We start from the raw sequence: 20,187 nt of genomic DNA on the forward strand, positions 1-20,187 counted from the left end.
AAGGTTCCAAATGGCAGAGAGAAATCACAGATTCAATAATATTTCACATCACCAAAGACATGGTACCAATCAACACGGTTTCCAAAGAGGGTTTTAAAAACATGATCTGGTCGCTTGAGAAGCTGTATGTAATGCGTCACGCAACTATTTTTCTCAAGTTGCCATCCCAGAGCTGTATGAGATATGCAAGGCACAAGTTGAAAAAGAGCTGTCACAAGTGGAATATTATACAGCAACAACAGACTTGTGATCCAGCAGGACAACGGACCCCTACATAAGTCTGACCATACACTTTATTAATGAGGACTTCCACCTAAAAAGTCGCTGTTTGCAAACTGCATTTTTCCCAGAGGATCATACACGTGAGAACATCGCAACAGGGATGAGAGAAGCTTTAGCTGATTGGGGACTAGATGAGAGTCAACAAATGGACCAGATTGCAGTGCTTTGGCCATAGACTGCATCTTGCAGTTGGTAAGTTATGCCCAATTGCACATTCTATTTTACAAACCCGATTCCAAAAAAGTTGGGACACTGTACAAATTGTGAGTAAAAAAGGAATGGAATAATTTACAAATCCCATAAACTTGTATTTAATTCACAATAGAATATAGATAACATATCAAATGTTGAAAGTGAGACATTTTGTAATGTCATGCCAAATATTGGCTCATTTTGGATTTCATGAGAGCTACACATTCCAAAAAAGTTGGGACAGGTAGCAATAAGAGGCCGGAAAAGTTTAATGTACATAAAAGGAACAGCTGGAGGACCAATTTGCAACTTATTATGTCAATTGGCAACATGATTGGGTATAAAAAGAGCCTCTCAGAGTGGCAGTGTCTCTCAGAAGTCAAGATGGGCAGAGGATCACCAATTCCCCCAATGCTGCGGCGAAGAATAGTGGAGCAATATCAGAAAGGAGTTTCACAGAGAAAAATTGCAAAGAGTTTGAAGTTATCATTATCTACAGTGCATGATATCATCTAAAGATTCAGGGAATCTGGAACAATCTCTGTGTGTAAGGGTCAAGGCCGGAAAACCATACTGGATGCCCGTGATCTTCGGGCCCTTAGACGGCACTGCATCACATACAGGAATGATACTGTAATGGAAATCTCAACATGGGCTCAGGAATACTTCCAGAAAACATTGTCGGTGAACACAATCCACCGTGCCATTCGCCGTTGCCGGCTAAAACTCTATAGGTAAGAAAATAAGCCGTATCAAAACAGGATCCAGAAGCACAGGCGTTTTCTCTGGGCCAAGGATCATTTAAAATGGACTGTGGCAAAGTGGAAAAGTGTTCTGTGGTCAGACGAATCAACATTTGAAGTTCATTTTGGAAAACTGGGACGCCATGTCATCCGGACTAAAGAGGACAAGGACAACCTAAATTGTTATCAGCGCTCAGTTCAGAAGCCTGCATCTCTGATGGTATGGGGTTGCATGAGTGTGTGTGGCATGGGCAGCCTACACATCTGGAAAGGCACCATCAATGCTGACATTTATATCCAAGTTCTAGAACAACATATGCTCCCATCCAGACATCGTCTCTTTCAGGGAAGACCTTGCATTTTCCAACATGACAATGCCAGACCAAATACTGCATCAATTACAATGTCATGGCTGCATAGAAGAAGGATACGGGTACTGAAATGGCCAGCCTGCAGTCCAGATCTTTCACCCATAGAAAACATTTGGCGCATCATAAAGAGGAAGGTGCGACAAAGAAGACCTAAGACAGTTGAGCAACTAGAAGCCTGTATTAGACAAGAATGGGACAACATTCCTATTCATAAACTTGAGCAACTTGTCTCCTCAGTCCCCAGATGTTTGCAGTCTGTCATAAAAAGAAGAGGGGATACTACACAGTGGTAAACATGGCCTTGTCCCAACTTTTTTTAAAGATGTGTTGATGCCATGAAATTTAAAATCTACTTATTTTTCCCGTAAAGTGATATATTTTTCTCAGTTTAAACATTTGATATGTCATCCATGTTGTATTCTGAATAAAATATAGAAATTTGAAACTTCCACATCATTGCATTCTGTTTTTATTCACAATTGTACAGTGTCCAAACTTTTTTGGAATCGGGTTTGTACTACTGTTGCTATTGTTATACTATTACTGTTACATATTATTTCATAGCAACCTGTTCTGAAATATAACAATTTCCACGAGTTTCATACATATTCATTGTAGAGGATGGGGCTGGGGAAGAATGAAGGACACATACTGTCAGGTTGATATCCAAAGCTCTTTCTGAAGACATCCTATATTTTTTCATATCGCAATATATATAGCAGAAAAACAAAATATCACAATGTCAGTTATTTCCAATATTGTGCAACCCTACTTCAAGGCATGCAACAGAATGAAAACTAAAAATGTACCCTCAATCTCATTTCAGTCAGATCTCAGTCGTCCCAACAGCAGTTTCAAGATGTAGAATGAGAGCCCCTTAGTCAAAGGTCACAGGTGGCAGACAAAACAAAATAAATGAAAGGAAAGATTCACTCATGCGAGCTGGTGTCTGGTCTGGTGTCCTTGAAAGATTTGGTCAAAATGTTTCAAAGCAGGAATTGATTTTCACAGCTGTGACCATTTTAAAGCGGTTTAAGAGGTATTGCCAACATCTACCATTAATTCCACAAAGTATGAAACGTTGTTGAATATAAAAAAAAAACTGGTCACAAGGAAATTAAGTTTTTCTCAAATGGAAAAAACCTGCATTTGTTGAAAAAGCTATAAGCTGTTTAACGGTAACTCTTCTATTTTATTACTACCAAGCTTATATTTTCCATTGCAACCTGTGTCTTTCAAGAAGTAACTTTCTACTTTGGTCAGCCCTAATAAAGACATTTATTAGGAGAGTTTATACATGCTTTAGAAAGGCCTTTATTCTGTAAATGGCGGTGATGTAAATGCACCTCAATCCCTATGAAATGACCCAGTACACAAGCTGAACAAAGCTGCAAAATTGCTAGCTGCCTTTTTTTAATTAGCATTCAGGACGTGCGCCCAAGTCTAAGCTGTGTTGTGATGTCTGCTTACTGCATGCAGTCTAAAAAACTATAAATCAAGAAATGAAATTGGTTCAATAGTTTCAATCATATGTTTAAAACATTGACAATTTAACTGGACTGGTTTATGACTGTAGAGACCACCTTGGACAACTGAGCAGATTCACTCTCAAAAACTGCAACAATAACAGACTACTTAATTTAGATGATACTGCATGTATAGTTGCAATTATGCAGAAAAACACAAATGTCAGATTTCACAAAACAGTAACTCCAGTACATACATTTCTGGTAGATTTGCAACTAATCAAATTCAGTCAATCATATTCTATGTTATAAAGCACTTTTTACATCCATAGTTGTTACAAAAATCTTATACACATAATTTTTTTTATTTCTTAGTTTTTTTTGTTTTGTTAGCTACCTATAGCTAACAAAACAGTTGTTTGTTATGTATGTATTGTAAAGTGTTTTTGGGTCCTTGAAAAGCGCTATATAAATGTAATGTATTATTATTGTTATAAGCCCTAAAAGACCAAGTAATGCAAATAGCAATGGAGGATGTGGCCAGAAAAATATTATAATACTAATTTAGATCTAGGAAGAAACCTAGAGAGGAGCTGTGAAAAAGAATTCAGTCCTCTTTTTGCCGAGTGATTATCAGAGCCATTAAATACAGATAGTTCTTTAAGATGTACACAATATAATTACATAATCACATAATCCCACCGAAGCTGTGCTACGGATGAAAAGTAGGGCAGGATTGGAAAGTTTAGATAAACACTGTGGTCCTATGTAACTAGACCAATTTATAAATCTATATTTATTTATTAGACACATGAAAAGAGAAGGAGACAGAAGGAAGGATAGAACCCTAGTCTCCAGTGGGGAGTGAGGATGCATGTGGCTGGCCAGGACTGTTACCACTAGACCACAGACTCTGCCCACGACAGTGCCTTTTCCACGTCAGAATGTCAAAGTAGCCGTTCAAACCTGAACAAATGTAGAAGTTGTTAATTTGAAATGGTTGCTTTATCTTTTGCCAAATATATATATATATATATATATATATATATATATATATATATATATATTTTAAACTATTACATTATTTCTTAACTGCATTCACAGAAAATGCTAAAGAAATTCCCAAAAATGCTAAGCATGTTTCAAAAGACCTCAACACAGACATTCTTTTCCCATCGAGGTCTTGACAATAATAATAAATTTACTGGTTAATACAGAATTACTGAATCCCTAGTGATTAAAACCGTAATTCTCACACATTGATTCTCATTATCGATGAAGAGATGCCTTTTTAACGGCACACTAATGATAGACAGAGCACATACTGTAAACAAACATGATGGGTAATGATTGAATAGCCCTGGCTAGTCTCAGCATGTCTCAAAGTCTCTCTGTCAGTCGGCTTTGTTTTCCAGCAACAGACAGAGGAGTAATGCAGGCAGGAACCACCCGGATCCTATATGAGTCAACGGCAATCACATGCTCCCCTCACCGTTCCAAACACACCCACCATCTGGGGCAAGACACGGCTGATCAGACCATGGAGCTTTTTCCACACTGTCCCACTCCCCCTAACAGAGGACAGCAATGTGATCATCAACACACACACGCAGAGGCATGCACGCACACACACACCCACACACACACCCACACACACCCACACACAGAGTCAATCGTTGCCTGACAACTCAAACAGAAATCTTCTGCTGCAATATTGTTTACTTCATAGAATACACAGTGGCTCTGAAAAGTATTCACTTCACTTGGACATTTCCACATTTAACTGTGTTACAACAACAGAGTGAACATTTATTTAATCAGTAGTTTTTTCCACTGGAAAATACAAAAACCTTCATAATGTAAAAGAAAAATGTTTAGATATAAAACAGAAACTAAATGACTGCATATGTGAAGTCAAGCCATTAGTTGAATGGAGTCCATCTGTGCACATTTAAGGTGTTTCACAAGATTTCAGGTTAAGTACACCTGTCTCCGCGAGTTCCCACAGTTGGTACAATTCCTAGCCAAAACTACATAATGAAAAAGAAAGTAATCTAACCAAATTTGGAATAAGGTTCTTCAAAAGTACCAAACAGACATCGTACATGAAAACAGTTCCAAGGAATTGAATATCCCCAGAGCACTGTTCAGTCCACTATGAAGAACTGGAGAGAATGTGGCACAAATGGCAATCTGCCTAGAACAGACAACCTCAGAAACTGAGTATCCGGGCGATCAGGGAGGCCGCCAAGAGGCCTGTGGCTACACTAAAGTGTTCCACGGGAGATGCTGTGTATTCTGCAACAATTGCCGGGGTGCTTCAAAAAACTGACCTTTATCTGAAAGTGGCACAAAAAAGCCATTGTCGTAAATCACATCTCAGATTTTTCCAGAAGACATTTGAGAGACTCTGAGATCAAGTTGAAGATTATATGGTCTGACAAGACCAAAATAGAGCTTTTTGGCTTCAAGTGCTATGTTTGGTGTAAGTTGCATCTGAAAAACATCCTGAGAACACCCTTACAACCTACCGCGAAGAATAATGTTGGCAGCATCATGCTTTGGGGATGCTTTTCTGTGCTAGGGCCTGGAAAGCTTGTGCAGATAGAGGGCAAAATGTATGGAGCAAAGTACAGAAAAAAGAGCTGTAAGAAACAGCAGAAAGGAAACCAGCTGAAGTCTACAAGAGACTTGGGTCTTGGGAGAAGATTCTTCTTCTTACCAGGACAATGATTTGCACCAATGCAGGAGCAGTGCATGTGTAGATCGCTGGACCACCATGGACATCCATAGTGCTGTGAGATATTGTGAGATAAAGTCAGCCAAAAGCGGACTTTAGTGGAAATACTTGATTATGGCATGCATTCTGACAGCGACAACACAACCTACATCCTGCTGTGACCCACAGATCACATATGTTTTTTAAACAAGAATAATGCGCTTTTGGTGCTGGTAAACTTTGCCTTTACAAACATTTATTATTAAAAAAAACAAGGCCAGTGCAATCGGCAAGCCTAGTCAAAACAGTTGATAAAGGGTTTGGCTTGTGATACCGCTTGGAAATAAATCCTATTCACTAAAGCTTTATTTAACATATTTTTTGAGAGGAGCAAAACAGTAAGCACACTTTTTATCTACACTACATTACTGGCATACATTATGCATGCAAAGACCTGTTTTGGGCATGTGTAACTCCCCTCCATGTACGATAAGTGTGTCCATCGGCCTACTGTATGTCTAACAAGAAACAAGAGTTGAGATAACATTAGTGACTCATATATTCCCATAACAATTGCTTGTTTTCTAGTTGATATTATTCAAAACCAAACCCCCATAAGCTACCTCTTTCCTAGACCTATAGGCCAATAAAACAAAAGTGGGTTTTACAGTCATGTCTATTTTACACTGGCGATGTTATGATATCCTTTACATTGGCATTTTTATTCATTGCTGTTGTTGCTGGCTTGTCCATGCTCACCTTGCAATGCAATTAATAGTAGATGTAGCCCCTATATCATTGTGAATGCTTTATATGTGTTTTTCATATTGAAACCTGGCTTTTATATAGAACAGTTTAGACTGCAAAAAGGTTTTAAAGTAAATGTACATTTTACTACTAAATGATTTGTACTAAATAAGAAAAGAGAAACTGCTATCTTCCAGACATAGGCGCCGATTTATGTTTTCCTCCGTGGGTGCTCATATATAGGCGCACGCCATTTATATATATATATATATACACACACACACCTGTATATACATATATAAACGCACTACGCACACCTATTCATTTACTTATTAATAAAGCCGTAAAGTAGATCTTTCAAAATTTACCACTTATCACAAATACAGGATTGGAGATGAAAAGTTTAACTGACACGTAGGCCTAACCGCGATCAGTTCGTGGGAAATTAATGTTTTGCGCTATTATTTAAATATCGATACAAAAAAACGACACATATAGTTTCTGGGAGTTTCTCCCTAATTTCTGCTACGAGTTTTTGATAGTGGCATTTTTTCATCTGAGAAACGCTGTGATTGGTGGATAGGGAGCACCCGGAGCAGGCGACTGGTTATGTCGCTGTCACTAACATCGACATAACCAATCACAGTGTGACAGACGCTTTACATATCACCAACGGCAAGTTTAATTTTAAATGAATGTAGGACTGGCGGTCTGGCACACGTGGGTGCTCGTGCTCGGTATTTTCGTGGGTGCTCGCTATTTTCCGTGGGTGCTCGAGCCCCGGAGCACCCACGGTATCGGCGCCTATGCTTCCAGATGAGAAAAATGTACACCATCAGATGGTACATTTTTGTAATATCACTGTTGGAGACTGGTACAATTTTTTCCTCCTATTAATGTTTTCAATCATTGTTAAATGTCTTTTCTAAAACGCAGAGCATCTTAAATGCTTATAAGACATCCAGAGGTATATTTTTTAAAATGTTGTCAGTTTTATCCTCAGCAGAAAAACAATTTTATTCAAGTAAGACTGGTCCCAGGTGAGTCAGGGATGTAAACAACTTTTGGAAACCTAGCTACTTAAACAGTATCTAAAATAACTCTGAAAGGTTGCTTGACTGAATCCACGAACCGGAAGGTTGAAAAATAAGTTCTGTCCCTGAGCAAGACAGTTAAGTCTAATTGCTTCTGCGAGTTGCTCTGGACCACAGTGTCTGCTAAATGACATAAGATGGAAAAACATTCATGAGGAGAGGTTGTCTTACCTTTGGGTACTGTTGAACAGGGATGAGTACTCTTTCTGAGAGCTTGACGTTTTTGTTACTGATGATATCAAGGTATTTCTTCACATCACCATCTTTTCTCAACTCATCCCCATCATACTTTTCGATTTCTGTAAGAAAAAGTGTTCAATTGTAAATTAATGAATGAGAAAGAACTTCAATAGGCAGATCAACCAGCGTTCCACAATATTGTTTATTCATCTTTGACAGAAAAGAACCGGGTACAAATGTTAACCTATTTGTTTTCTAATATCATGTTATATGGTTTTATTCTGCTTGCATGCAAAATCAATTGCAGCTCATGGTCTAAAAGTAAAAACAGATCAGTAACAATGTAATCAAGTTCATTGCTATGTAAGTATTCCAACTTGCTCTTTCATAATTTTCAGATTATTTTTGTTCAAAGTATTAACTGTTGGTGACTTAATATTGTGGCTAATCTCAAAAAACATATCCGGCTTTGATCCCTCCACAACTTAAGAATTATTATCATCTCAATCTCCAACCATCTCCAACCATAACCTTTAGTTGATCTTCATGACCAGTAAAATCGACTATCTAAATGGAGACACGAGTATTTCACATGAGGTGTCAGGTCAAACTTAGTGAGAAATTCACGAGTTGAGAACCCACTGCTCCGAACACAAACTCCTCTCGTTGGATGAATGTTATAGCACTTGGGAGAACTGAGTGAAAACAGTACAGTCACCAGACTTTAAGGAGCTGGAAATGAAGCTGTCACCTGTCCTCTCTGGATCCCTCTCTGTCACCAGCAAATTAATGCTCAGCAGAATTAAAAACGATGAACCCGTGCCACTGTTGTAGAACAGTACCAGAGCGACCTAGACAAGGGGGAGGAAAAGGGACCGCCAGCAGGGGGTTAGGGTAATCTCTCATCAGGAGAGCCCTACTCTTCTCCCCAGACGTTCTGATACTGAGCGATTCAGCTGCATCTATTTAAATACATGTATCAAACAGATGTGAGTAAATACGGGAAAAATGTGAACCGATGCCCGGAGAGAAAGACAAACCACTTTCTTCAACCCTCCGGAATTTGTTGGGAGATGACACTTCCTATTTTATTTTCCATATAGGTCTTGAATCTATCCATAATCAAAGGATGATAATTAGAGGATGATACTTCTAAAACAGCATATGAATGAATAGTGAGAGCAAAAAAGACATACTTTAAGTGATGCTATAGCACACAGTGTTACAAGGGCACATCAATGCTGATGTGAGGAATGAATACTAAACCGTGTTTTTTATGACTCTTTGGGCTTCAGTCAATGCATTAAATGCTTTAAACGTAATGCACAAACTACTGGTGCACACAGGACAAAGAGCAAGTAGATGCACCAGCAAGGGCAATTGTGTTCTCAAATGGCATAAATGCTGCAAAAAAGTTTGATTGATTTGCTCTGATTGTGGCCCAAACTCATAGTAAATGTAAAGATATTTTGGGAGGAGCTGTACTTCTACAGAGACAGTCAAGCAAAGGTGACAAAGTCTAGAATGTTGGCTCCCACTGTCTACTTAGTTTCTCTGTTTGAAGAAAGAATAGTATTGCTTTTAAGATTCTGGATTATGTATAGAAAATCAACTAATTATGGGCCGATTTATGTTTCCAGCTACTGGTCCCAAGGAAGTTGAGCTTCTTAATGTCTTTCCTGCATATTAAACATTGTGGTTTAATGATCCTTGCATACTTTACACTCATCAGTGTCCTCTGAAAAATACTGATGTTTCTTTATGTCTAGATACCAGGGGCTAGATTTAATGTAGGTAATATTTAGGTTTTAGTTGGATTCATTTATCCTAAATTGCAGATAATGAGTTTCCCAGTGAGACAGAATGGTCCCTGTGGTGGATTCTAGAAGGTTTTCAGCACATTGAAGTGCATGGTTCATTCAAACATGACAGAATCCCCTTTGACTGTATCACACCTTGTGGAAAATCTCTGGATTGCCACATACTGCCAGTTATGTCTTGTTTCCACAATTACAGTCTTTTCAACCAGGTTTCACGTACAGAAACCAAACCAAGCTCCAAATGAGACAATTTCAGCGTGCGTAGCTTTAAAAACGCCATGAAGGATGAAGAGCATTTGACCCAGCGGACCTGGTGTCAGGTTGTAGTACAGCTGGGATTCCAGAAAACACCACAGTTACTGTATATACAGAACAGTGTTTAGAGAGTTATCATTGTTCTACTGCCAAACAATATTATATCTAAACCCTAACCATATTTTCATCCACAGATTTTATACAAATAAAGTAAATGAGTCTAAAACACTGCATTCTAGATATAGTACTGTTACTATAGTATAGTTTTCTTTCTAAATAAGCACTAAGGCAACCATAGTGTGACAGATTTCTCTTATACCATCCAAAAAAATAATTTGGTATGTGTGTAAGTGTCTCTTCTCCCAATCATGAATATATAATCTAATATCTATTTGAGACGACAGGGAGAGTGAGAGTACTCCCTGCCCTATTCCAGTGTGCTGAATAATAAACTCCTTCATCTTTCATGGATCTCTTCTAACGATTGAATTTTTTCTTTGTATTTATTATGGCGCTGCGTTTTTGTGTTCACGTTACTGAATCAATGTAATTGACCCCTAGGGAATGATACCCACCCTGCCTCAGTGGATCAAACATGGAGAGAACAAGTCAAACTGCAGTCATCCAATTTGCTGCGAGACACTGTGTTAAAAAAAAAAAAAGGCTCACAATAGAATCCACACTCGAACAGAAAAATAAATTTCTCAAGGTCAACATATATGAGTCACTGTACGAGTACTGCCGCATTGACCCTAAGGTGACTTCCATGAATACCGTACGTGTGCAATATATCTTTTTACGACGTAAATGAGATGCTGCATATTTCCATTGACATTACTCAGGGCGAGGAATCTCTCTCTCTCTCTCACCCTCTGTCCTAGAAGAGATCTTATGTTGTGTACGTTGGTGGACAGATGTCAGCGCAGCGTGGGGCTTGTGCTATTAAGGAAGAGCTAGAAACTGACAGACATTAATTAAGTTAGAACAGAGACCGCCTGTGAGTTCTACTGTAGAAAATACCTAGTTTTGAAGATCAATCCCTAATCCTATTCAGATCATTCGTAATGTTTATTTTCATTTACGTAATCATTCAACAGGCCTCCGGGAACATTTTACTTGCATTTTTCATGTGTACATGAATGCAGCTTTATAAACATTGATTGAATACCATTATAGAAAGATCTTTACATATTACAAATTAAACTTTGATGCACATCAACGGAGTAGTCATTTAGACAGGGTCCCGCAAAAGTAAGAGAGAATGTGAACGAATCATACACTACGACTCCCCACTGTAAGCATTAACGTGTGGTCTGTCTCCTACCAGAGAACATTGTTTTCCTAATCTTGATATGATTCCTTAATTGAGCCGTAGCCCAAGGCTTCCTTCTGAGAGTTGGTGATGGGAGGGAATATACAGCTGCCATACCCCTGGAGGTAAAACGCAGAGGAAGGAGACCGAAGCTCCCCGCCTGCTGAGCTACACTGCAGACAGCCCTACTGCAGGTTCTGTTTTACTGAGCCGTGTGTTGCGCCATCAAGTAGCCTGCAGCCGAGCATCACCAAGGTGGTGTGACTGCAAGTGATGCTCCAGCATAGAGGATGACAGAGAATGCATCCCACGATGTTCCCGTCACGGTGCCCGTGGGAGCACGGGCAGAGCCACAGAGGCATTCTACATAACTTGGAAGTAGTCGTTGTTTTTCTTCATGATGCGCTGATCCCTCCTGTAGACCAGGTTAAATAGGACCCCGACAAGGTTATTAGACAGAATCAGCCTGTGAAGTCCCACCCTGTTGACTAAATTAAAGTGGTGGAAGCCATTGCTAAAAGGCACTTTTGCCACTAGAGGCCTCTATCACTCTTTACGGCTTTCAGCCACAGACACAATTAAATACCCTGGCTTCACAGCTCCACCAGCAGCTAAACTAACCACAGTGTAACACCATTTACTTCAGTCTGGGCCAATTTAACCCAAAACTAAACTGTTCTCTAATACAAACCATGTTTTCACACATAATAACACATGGAACATACTGAAGTTAGAAATCAAGACGCCCATTCATACAGGCCCATTTATAAATTTTGCGAAAAGACACATTCAATCTCCTAAAACCATGAGGGAAAATGTGTTATGGTCTGATGAGACAAAGATATAACTTTCTGGTCTTAATTCCCAAAGATACTGGAGCAAAGCCAACACAGCTCATCACCCAAAGTACACAGTAACTACTGCCATGCTATGGGGCTGCTTTCCATCAGCGCGGACAGGGACTCTGATCAGGATAGACATGACAATGCCTCCAAATATTAGGATATTTTGGGTGAATACTGCTGCCCTTTTCAGACATTGGCATTTTCGGCATTTTCAATAAGGGTGTGTAGAGTATTGAAATCCACTGTAACATTTAACATGTCATTGGAATAATATACACAGGCCAAAGAGGCTTAGCTACATACATTAGAGATAGCATGCCGCAGTACCTAAAGTTTAGAATGGATCTTTGTTACGTTCCAAATGACATCCTGATTTGTACTTTACAGTGATGATGACATTATCCTGAACAACATTATCTTTGTTTTGCTGTAGGGGAATGGAATAAGAAACCAGAATGTACTCTTAAGTTCTTTTTGTTCTATTAATTTAATCAAAATTTGAATGTGTTTATCTGAGTGCCTTGTGAAAACCTAACATTGTAAATAAAATAGTTCTGCTGGCAATAGAATGTGTATCAAATGATGCCCACTCTAAAGTGACTGAGATTTGTAATGGCCTGTGTAAACAGAGAGGAGCAACAAAACACAAAACTACCAGTAGGTGTACTTATTTGAGTTCCTTCAAAAGCAGCATGAAGAGGGATTAAAAAAACACCCAAATGTTAAATGCTCAAACAAGGGTTTCAAAATGAATTAGGACCTGTGTACGTTTTGGAGAGATGGGTGGCCATATTGAAAAAAAACTTTATGCATCATTCAAATCCTTTTCATTTTTCTGTTTCACATTTTATCTGTTAGAAAGATTTAATCTATACAGGCAAATTCCTCAGAATTTCAAGGTTAATCCATCATCAGACTTTTAAGACATTTGCAGTCACACATACTCTTCCTTAAACCTTAGTTGTAATACCTTCGGTGTGAATGCAAGCTGATAGATTTGGACATTGGAAAACATGTTACATTTTGCCACCTTGCTACCAGCAGTAATTTGTATTTCTAGGAACAAACAAAGATCATATACCAGTGGACACCAGTGGACACCAACCAATGGCATTGGGTCACAACAAATAAACGGAATATAATACAGCTTACTTAGACAAGTGTTATTTCACATTGCTAACCCTAATGTTAACCTAATGCTTCTAACCTGCTACGTTTATTATATAAACATTTTAGTATATAAACGTTTATTATATATTACATAGCAACCTGGTCTCAGGAACCTACGTAGACTATTTCACGAAAAACCATGGCACCCGATTTCATATGATATGTGATGTTAGGTTACATTACAATGCGTCACCAAAACGTATGATACATAACAAAATTATTAAAATGTAACATATCTTACGAACGCTATTACAACATATCAAATGTTATAAGTGCTATTAAAACATAAAATAAAACGTATGATATTTACGAACACTATGAAATAATATTTTTTTAACGAAATGTTCGACCTGTGTTTCGAACCAGCAACATTTGGATGAGAAGAAAGTTACCTTACCCACAGCCCCACACTAGACATGATGATTTAGGACGAGTAAAAGCAATAGCAAGGTTGCTAGAATATGTTATAAAAGCATTTTATCGTTAACGTTACATTAACATTAGGCATCACAGCACTGGGGTTAGGGTAAAGGTTAGATCTCACAGCACCGGGGTTAAGGTTTGGTTTACGGTTAGGAAACAAAAAAAGGTTAGGTTAAGGTTTGGTTAGGGTTACGTCTCACAACTCTGGGGTTCAGATTAGGGTTTGAGTTAAGGTTAGGTATCACAGCACTGGGATTAAAGTTAGGGTTATGGTTTGGGTTAGGATTACAAAGAAAATAACTTCAAACATATTTATGTTGTGACAACACCACTCGCCAAGACTGGTTACAGGCACCTCACTGGATGCACGCCTGGGATACAGAAGGTTGCCAGTTAGAACCACGGTTACTGCTAACGTTAATTTACTGCACGTAATATATATTATGAAATCCCCTGCCTAAAATGAACGTAAAATAGTCTACGTCATCCTTCTGAGACCAGGTTGTATATATCATCAATTTGGTCCATAAATTATTATGTCCTATAAAAATGTCAACTCAACCGTAAGCTGTATAAATCCAGTGAAAACCACAGGGAAGTCCATATCTACTCTATGGGTCATCTACATTCTATTTTAATGGCCATCACGATAAACGCACCACTATTTATGAAAATGTGGTAATCGTTATATATACAATTGTGTTTATATTTGTGTATCTACTGGCTTCTATAAAGTTGGGAGTATCCAAGCCCGTTGTGTGATTCATTAATGGTATAGGCTGGGTCCTAACCTGTCGGTTTCTGAAACCAACCACAATGCTCAGGATTTGTAATCATCCTTAAAGATTATCAGAGAGGAAATTCAATTCAGATTCATCCTTCTGAGACACACCAGTCAGCGTAGTTTTTGGCAGGACTGATGTTGACATAGCAAGCTTGGATTTGGGATTTTGGTCTAAACATTCTGAACATTTATCTAATTTATCTTTCATAAATTCCCATAATCTGTACATCTTTTGAAACCGGCGACACAGTGGGTCAATGTCAGAATGTTATTTTCTTTTTGGAGGATAGACATAATGATTGATGATATTTCCTGTGTGATTTCAGTGTGCCACTCTAACACTGCATAATTTATTCAACAACGTAGGAACACATCCTAAGAGCTCTCTTACTGGCCCGATGAATATCTAGTACAGCCACAATCCTGGAGCACAGAGGGGAAAACAACAAACACTCATTACTGCCAATATTCAGCTTTCAACACAAATGTCTGCTCAGCAACAGGACATAAATGTCATATACTGTATGTGGACAACAAGCTTCAGTTTATATTAATCTTTCAGCAGACTCAATAACCCCAAGCAATTTACAAAATATATTTTACCTGTATAGGACAATATCTACTCCAAAATTGTTTTTTTTCAGATAACGTAGCTGAGCAGTAGAACTACGCTTGCCCCAACACCTGAAATCTCACTGAAATTATCTCACTGTGGGAAAACATTAGCTTAGCTGGGCACGTGGTCCCAAAGTAAAAATAAATGAACCATTTTTTAATTAACATTTTAGTCGTTTAGCAGATCCTCATATCCAGAGTAATTAGATTTAAGAGCCTTGCTCAAGGGCAAAACAATAGAATTTAGCAGACCAGATACTACCAGTTAAGTTGACTAGGAACATATTCTCTCATAGAGAACCAGTAAAACACAGCAGAATGGAAATGATTAGGGACAGTTTGGAAATATAGCCGGGCCACCGGGGTTGACTCCCCTTCAACCCAGATTGACCCTGTTCAGCTGTAAAAGCCAGCCAGCCGATGTAGGCCAGGGTGATATGCTGAAGAGGACCACCAGGCCATGGTATATCTTGGATGAGAAAGGTGTCAGGATTCCCCTACTGTATTTGTGGATGTGCAAATGTGCATAACACGTAAAAACACTTTCACAACCTGCCCCTACGTTCATTTTCATCTCCGACTCCCATGTCTTAAGGACATATAGCCCACAGTTAGCAGCATATGACACTCCTGAGACGTTTCTCTGGCACCAGAATGCCGGAGTGAGTCACACCAGGATGGGCCAATTACAGCAGAGCCACTTGAGTTCCCCGGGAGTGTTTGACTGGAGCCTGACCCAGAGCCCAGGGGGGCATTAGGTCTCCGGTTCAACAGGATTACATATCCTTGTACATGTTCATATAGGGAAAGTCTGTGGAGAAGGTCTAGCATCATTCCGCTTTGACAACACTCAACACAGATCTCACAATGATCTGGACCACACAGTATCCGGTTTCCTCTTCAATGAAATTCTAGATTCTACTGTGTAGTATGAACAGTTATTTCCCAAAACAGTTTCATTTTGATTGTTATCTATATGGAACACTACAATATTGCTGGATTGTATCACTGAAGCATAGTGATTTACCTTCCCTGCACATACACCCAGCTGACCATTGAATATATAATGTACATTAGACCAAATGGATCAACAGCAGCTTCCTCCAGTTACAATGTTCTTACTGAAGCAGTAAGCCGAAGACCAGAGAAATAAACAGGGTTGTACAAAATAACTCCTCATACTGGTCAGTTTATCGTACATTCAGCTCACACAGAAGGAACCTATGGCTTCAAACGTTAGCATTCTGAAGTCACTACAAGTACATAGGCATGAATCTACGTTCCTTACCGATAATTCCTCTTTGTTTTTTAATGCAAAGATGATGTACACTTTAACATTACCCACTTAAACGAATTTTCTCTGGCATTATGACTGCTGATAACACTACAGCACATTATTCAGCTAATGCTTTAGCAAATGCTGTCCTTTAATTACTGGCTCCTAGTATTCACTCCTTCATTTTACGCTTCTTCATTTTCCCTGCAACAATATATTAGCCTTCCAGAAATGCAGATTACTTACAAACGGCTGACAGGACGCCAATGATCTTTGGTTTATAAATGAACGTCCAAAATTAGCTACAATATCCATCAGTTTGAGGTCGCTCTCGGTTTTCTCTGAATGTGCAGTTCTCTATTTCTCTGCCTTTACCACACCTTATAATCAAACCTCAACAATTCTGGTGTCATGTGTCAAAGAAAAGATCAAGGTGTTTTATAATAATCCTGACTCATTTTGTGGTGTGGAGAACCCTCATTATACAGTACTGTGCAAACATCTTAGGCACCCAAAAGTCGAACTGAGGCCATTTAATTGGATAGTAACTGTTTTAATTAATACATTAATATAATAGAAATTGTTATTATTTTTCTTTACAAATATACTCTTACTATCCAAACAAATGTATATATTATGTAAAATATATAAATACGTGAATATAATATACATTATAATTTATTTATTTTTTACAAACAAACTTACTATACAAATAAATTAATATAGTATATAAATACATGAATATAATATACATTATTTTTATAATAATAGACTCTTACTAACCAAACAAATTACTAGATTGACTTTTAGGTACCTAAGACTTTTGCGCAGTACTGGACAATCTTAAAAGAAAAGGGTCTTAGAGGGTCTCTTAAGGGTTCTTCACATTGAAACTGATTTAATGGTTCCATTAAGACCATTTGAAGAGTCTTTTAAGGTAGATTTTGCTCTGGGTAGGATGTTCATATGGGTCTTTGAGTAACAAATATAAATAGTTCTTTAAATTCCCTATTGCATTTTTCCTTGAAGAACTTATAGTGTTCCCCCACAGTTTTAAAGTTAATGATTCACCAAGAACCTTTTATTTTTAGAGCGCAGTTAAACATGCCCTAAAATTCCATTACAGCTTTCACCACACTTCTGACACATGTTATCAAACTAGAAGGACTGGCATCTTGACTGTTACTGTGCAAACTGTCTCTCGTACTGTTCTGTTATCCATCTACAACATAAATGCATGACTGTAATGTTGAACATTGGAGAGCCATTGATGAACCATTCCAGGCAACTGGCAGTTCCTCATGGCATGTAACCAATGGCTGGTTCTGCCTTCGAACCACCAGTCTCATCAGGACACTAGTATCTAACACTACTTAAGATGCACAACAGAACCGGTAAACACCGATCCTGGTAGGTGCTCTCCACAACAACCGGATGATAGTCCCAAACAGCCACAGTACATCCCAGGGACCAGTCTAAACATCTACAAACGTTCTATTGAGAATATACACTTATCGCATGAAATGGCTCCTAAGACAAATGTCCATAGCCAATTTAATTAATTTAACAGGTGCCTCCGGACAAATGACTGATTAGAACCTTTGTGGAATTCCTTCCATTATTGCAGTGTGGTAAGAGATATCATCTTTATCAACCCAGTAGATTACCACCAGCCAATTATTTCTACCAGTTAACGGGAAGGTGCAATTTACAAACACACATGGACAATTTCATCCCATTCAGACATTAGTAAAAGCAGATCTTATCTTTTAACTCCCATAGAATTTAATGACTAGGCATGTATTTTTTGTGTGCAAATATTATCAGTGAGCTCATGGTCATAAAACAAGTGTGCCTCTGTAGCTGTGATACCGCTGGTTTCATGTCGGTGGTATTGGCAGCAGGGCATGAGCTGGCTGGTATAAGGGAGGAACTTTTTAGTGCCATTAATTACACATCTTGGAGGTGTGGCTGTCAGCCTCTAAATGACATCCACTAGTTTTGTCTGATTTTGTAGCAAAAAACTGAATCGTTTTCTTAGCCTCTGAAGTCAAAACCATTCTGTAATACTGTCTTAGAGCTATTCTGAATATTTCTGTAGATCAGAAATAGTTAAGGTCTCGGGAATATCTTCTACAACCCCCCCCCCCCCCACACACACACACACACCATAAATAAATCACCAAGGTCATTTGATTTCACACTTTTACTGTAAATTAACTTCCTAACACCTTTAAAGGTGTAAAAGCACTTAGCCTATGTTCTGCTATTCAAACAGTCAGGCATTTCAATACTGTAGTATATAGCTTTGTGCGTGCTTGTGAGTGTGAGATATTCCTCTTAAGATGAAGACTCGGACATGAAGTTAAGTAAATTCGTACTATTGAGAAGATATAATTGAGGTTGACGGTGAATTTAACTTGGGGAAAGTTTCACTGCTACTTACAAATCTACTAACACATGGTATTATTAGTGTTCTTTATTCCCTCTAGACTGGAACTAACACACACGGTGAGAAATATTTGAATAAACGAGTAATTGCTCAGCTATTTGATGTATTTCAAAGCACCTTTAGAAATAAGTCTGCTTTATTTGTTACTTTTGTTAAATCCACTCTTCAGTCTCTTGAGTAACAAATACGCAGTAGCTAATCAGAACGGGTCGGCTATCCAGCCGTTCTCCCAAAATACAGGTGATGCCTGTGAACCCAGTGGTCGAGGAGACAAAGACAAAACCCCAGAAACCATTTTCGCATTCATAATTGTAACGATTCAGACCGGCCAACATAATGACACATTACCTTCCGCAAGCAGACGCATTGCATGAACAAACGTGGAGTCCAGCGTATCCTTTTCTGCCATCAGCTCCGGTAAGTATTTCTCCTGATCCATGGTAAACTAGCCTACCACTCCTATTCACCGCTAGGGCAGGTGAGATGGCAAAAGTGATGAGCGTCGGAATGTGCGTCTCTCTTCCACTTGGTAATTGTCTTTATAGGTACCGCAAGAAAAGCAGTAAAGAATCTCTCCAATTACTACACGTGATGCTTGGCTGAGAAACGCAACGAATTCAGAGCCATAAGCCCATCTCTCCAAATCCCAGTCAATCGAGAATACGTTCTGGAGAATCACCCACCTTAGCGACAGAGGGACTGCGTGGTGCACCCCGCCCCTCTAAAACACGATTGGTCATATCACAGGACAGACAATTCGCAAACAACAAATCTCTACACTGTTATGATGATGAGAGGTTGTAGTAAACTAGACCGAATATTGTCCTCCCTCCGCTGCTGTCCACGGTGCTGAAAATCACGTGGAAGCAAACTGACAATACACAATATACCTGTTTAATATAATGATAGGCTACCGTGCGCTTAATGTCCATGTTTGTCAGTTGTCTTTCCCTTATACTATACATGCTGGCCAGTCGGGAATTCGCTAAAATGTAATGGCAAATATTTTAAATGGTAGGCTTCTGACCAAAGACCTGAAGTCACTGCGGAGCTGTACAATATAAATGTGTGATTTAAGTTAATCGTACCGATAAACTTTATTAGATTTATTATAGCGCGAGTCTGCCACCATTTAGTCGCATTTTGGACCCCTCTGACCTTTGCGAGTGACATTTTACAATTGATCGCACTGCTGCGATGCACATTCTATCTGGTCAGCTATTGCGGATAAAACCTTACATCGTTAAACAGTTAAGTGCATTTTGATGAATCTGCCCTGCGGTGCGTACTGTGCCTATACTGTGCCTATACTGCACCTGTGTACTCTCCAACCTCGTGTGCCCTACAGCCCCTCCCATTTGCCCAATGCGATTTTATAACATTTCTTAAGCAAACACAATTTCGGAAGCAACTGGGTAATCACAAGAGGAGGGTCACGGCT

The 20,187-nt window shown here is 38.9% G+C and overlaps 1 protein-coding gene across 4 annotated transcripts in view; it reads right to left on the minus strand.

Annotated features, from left to right (window-relative positions):
• The window catches only part of khdrbs2 (KH domain containing, RNA binding, signal transduction associated 2), a 79,200-nt gene extending 59,718 nt beyond the window's left edge, over positions 1–19,482 (minus strand). For all 4 annotated transcript variants that reach the window (XR_828822.4, XR_002196848.3, XR_828821.4 and 1 more), the window contains exons 1-2: positions 19,095–19,482; positions 7,786–7,913 (exon numbers count right to left, since the gene is read on the minus strand). Coding sequence is in view for 1 of the 4 variants with exons in the window: in XM_010888999.4 (XP_010887301.1) it covers positions 7,786–7,913; positions 19,095–19,185 (219 nt within the window). In the remaining 3 variants the exon portion in view is untranslated. The remainder of the gene's footprint in view (positions 1–7,785; positions 7,914–19,094) is intronic.
• Between the last annotated feature and the right edge of the window lie 705 nt (positions 19,483–20,187).

Source organism: Esox lucius, chromosome 6 (assembly GCF_011004845.1).
Source record: "Esox lucius isolate fEsoLuc1 chromosome 6, fEsoLuc1.pri, whole genome shotgun sequence".
Lineage (NCBI taxonomy): Eukaryota > Metazoa > Chordata > Actinopteri > Esociformes > Esocidae > Esox > Esox lucius.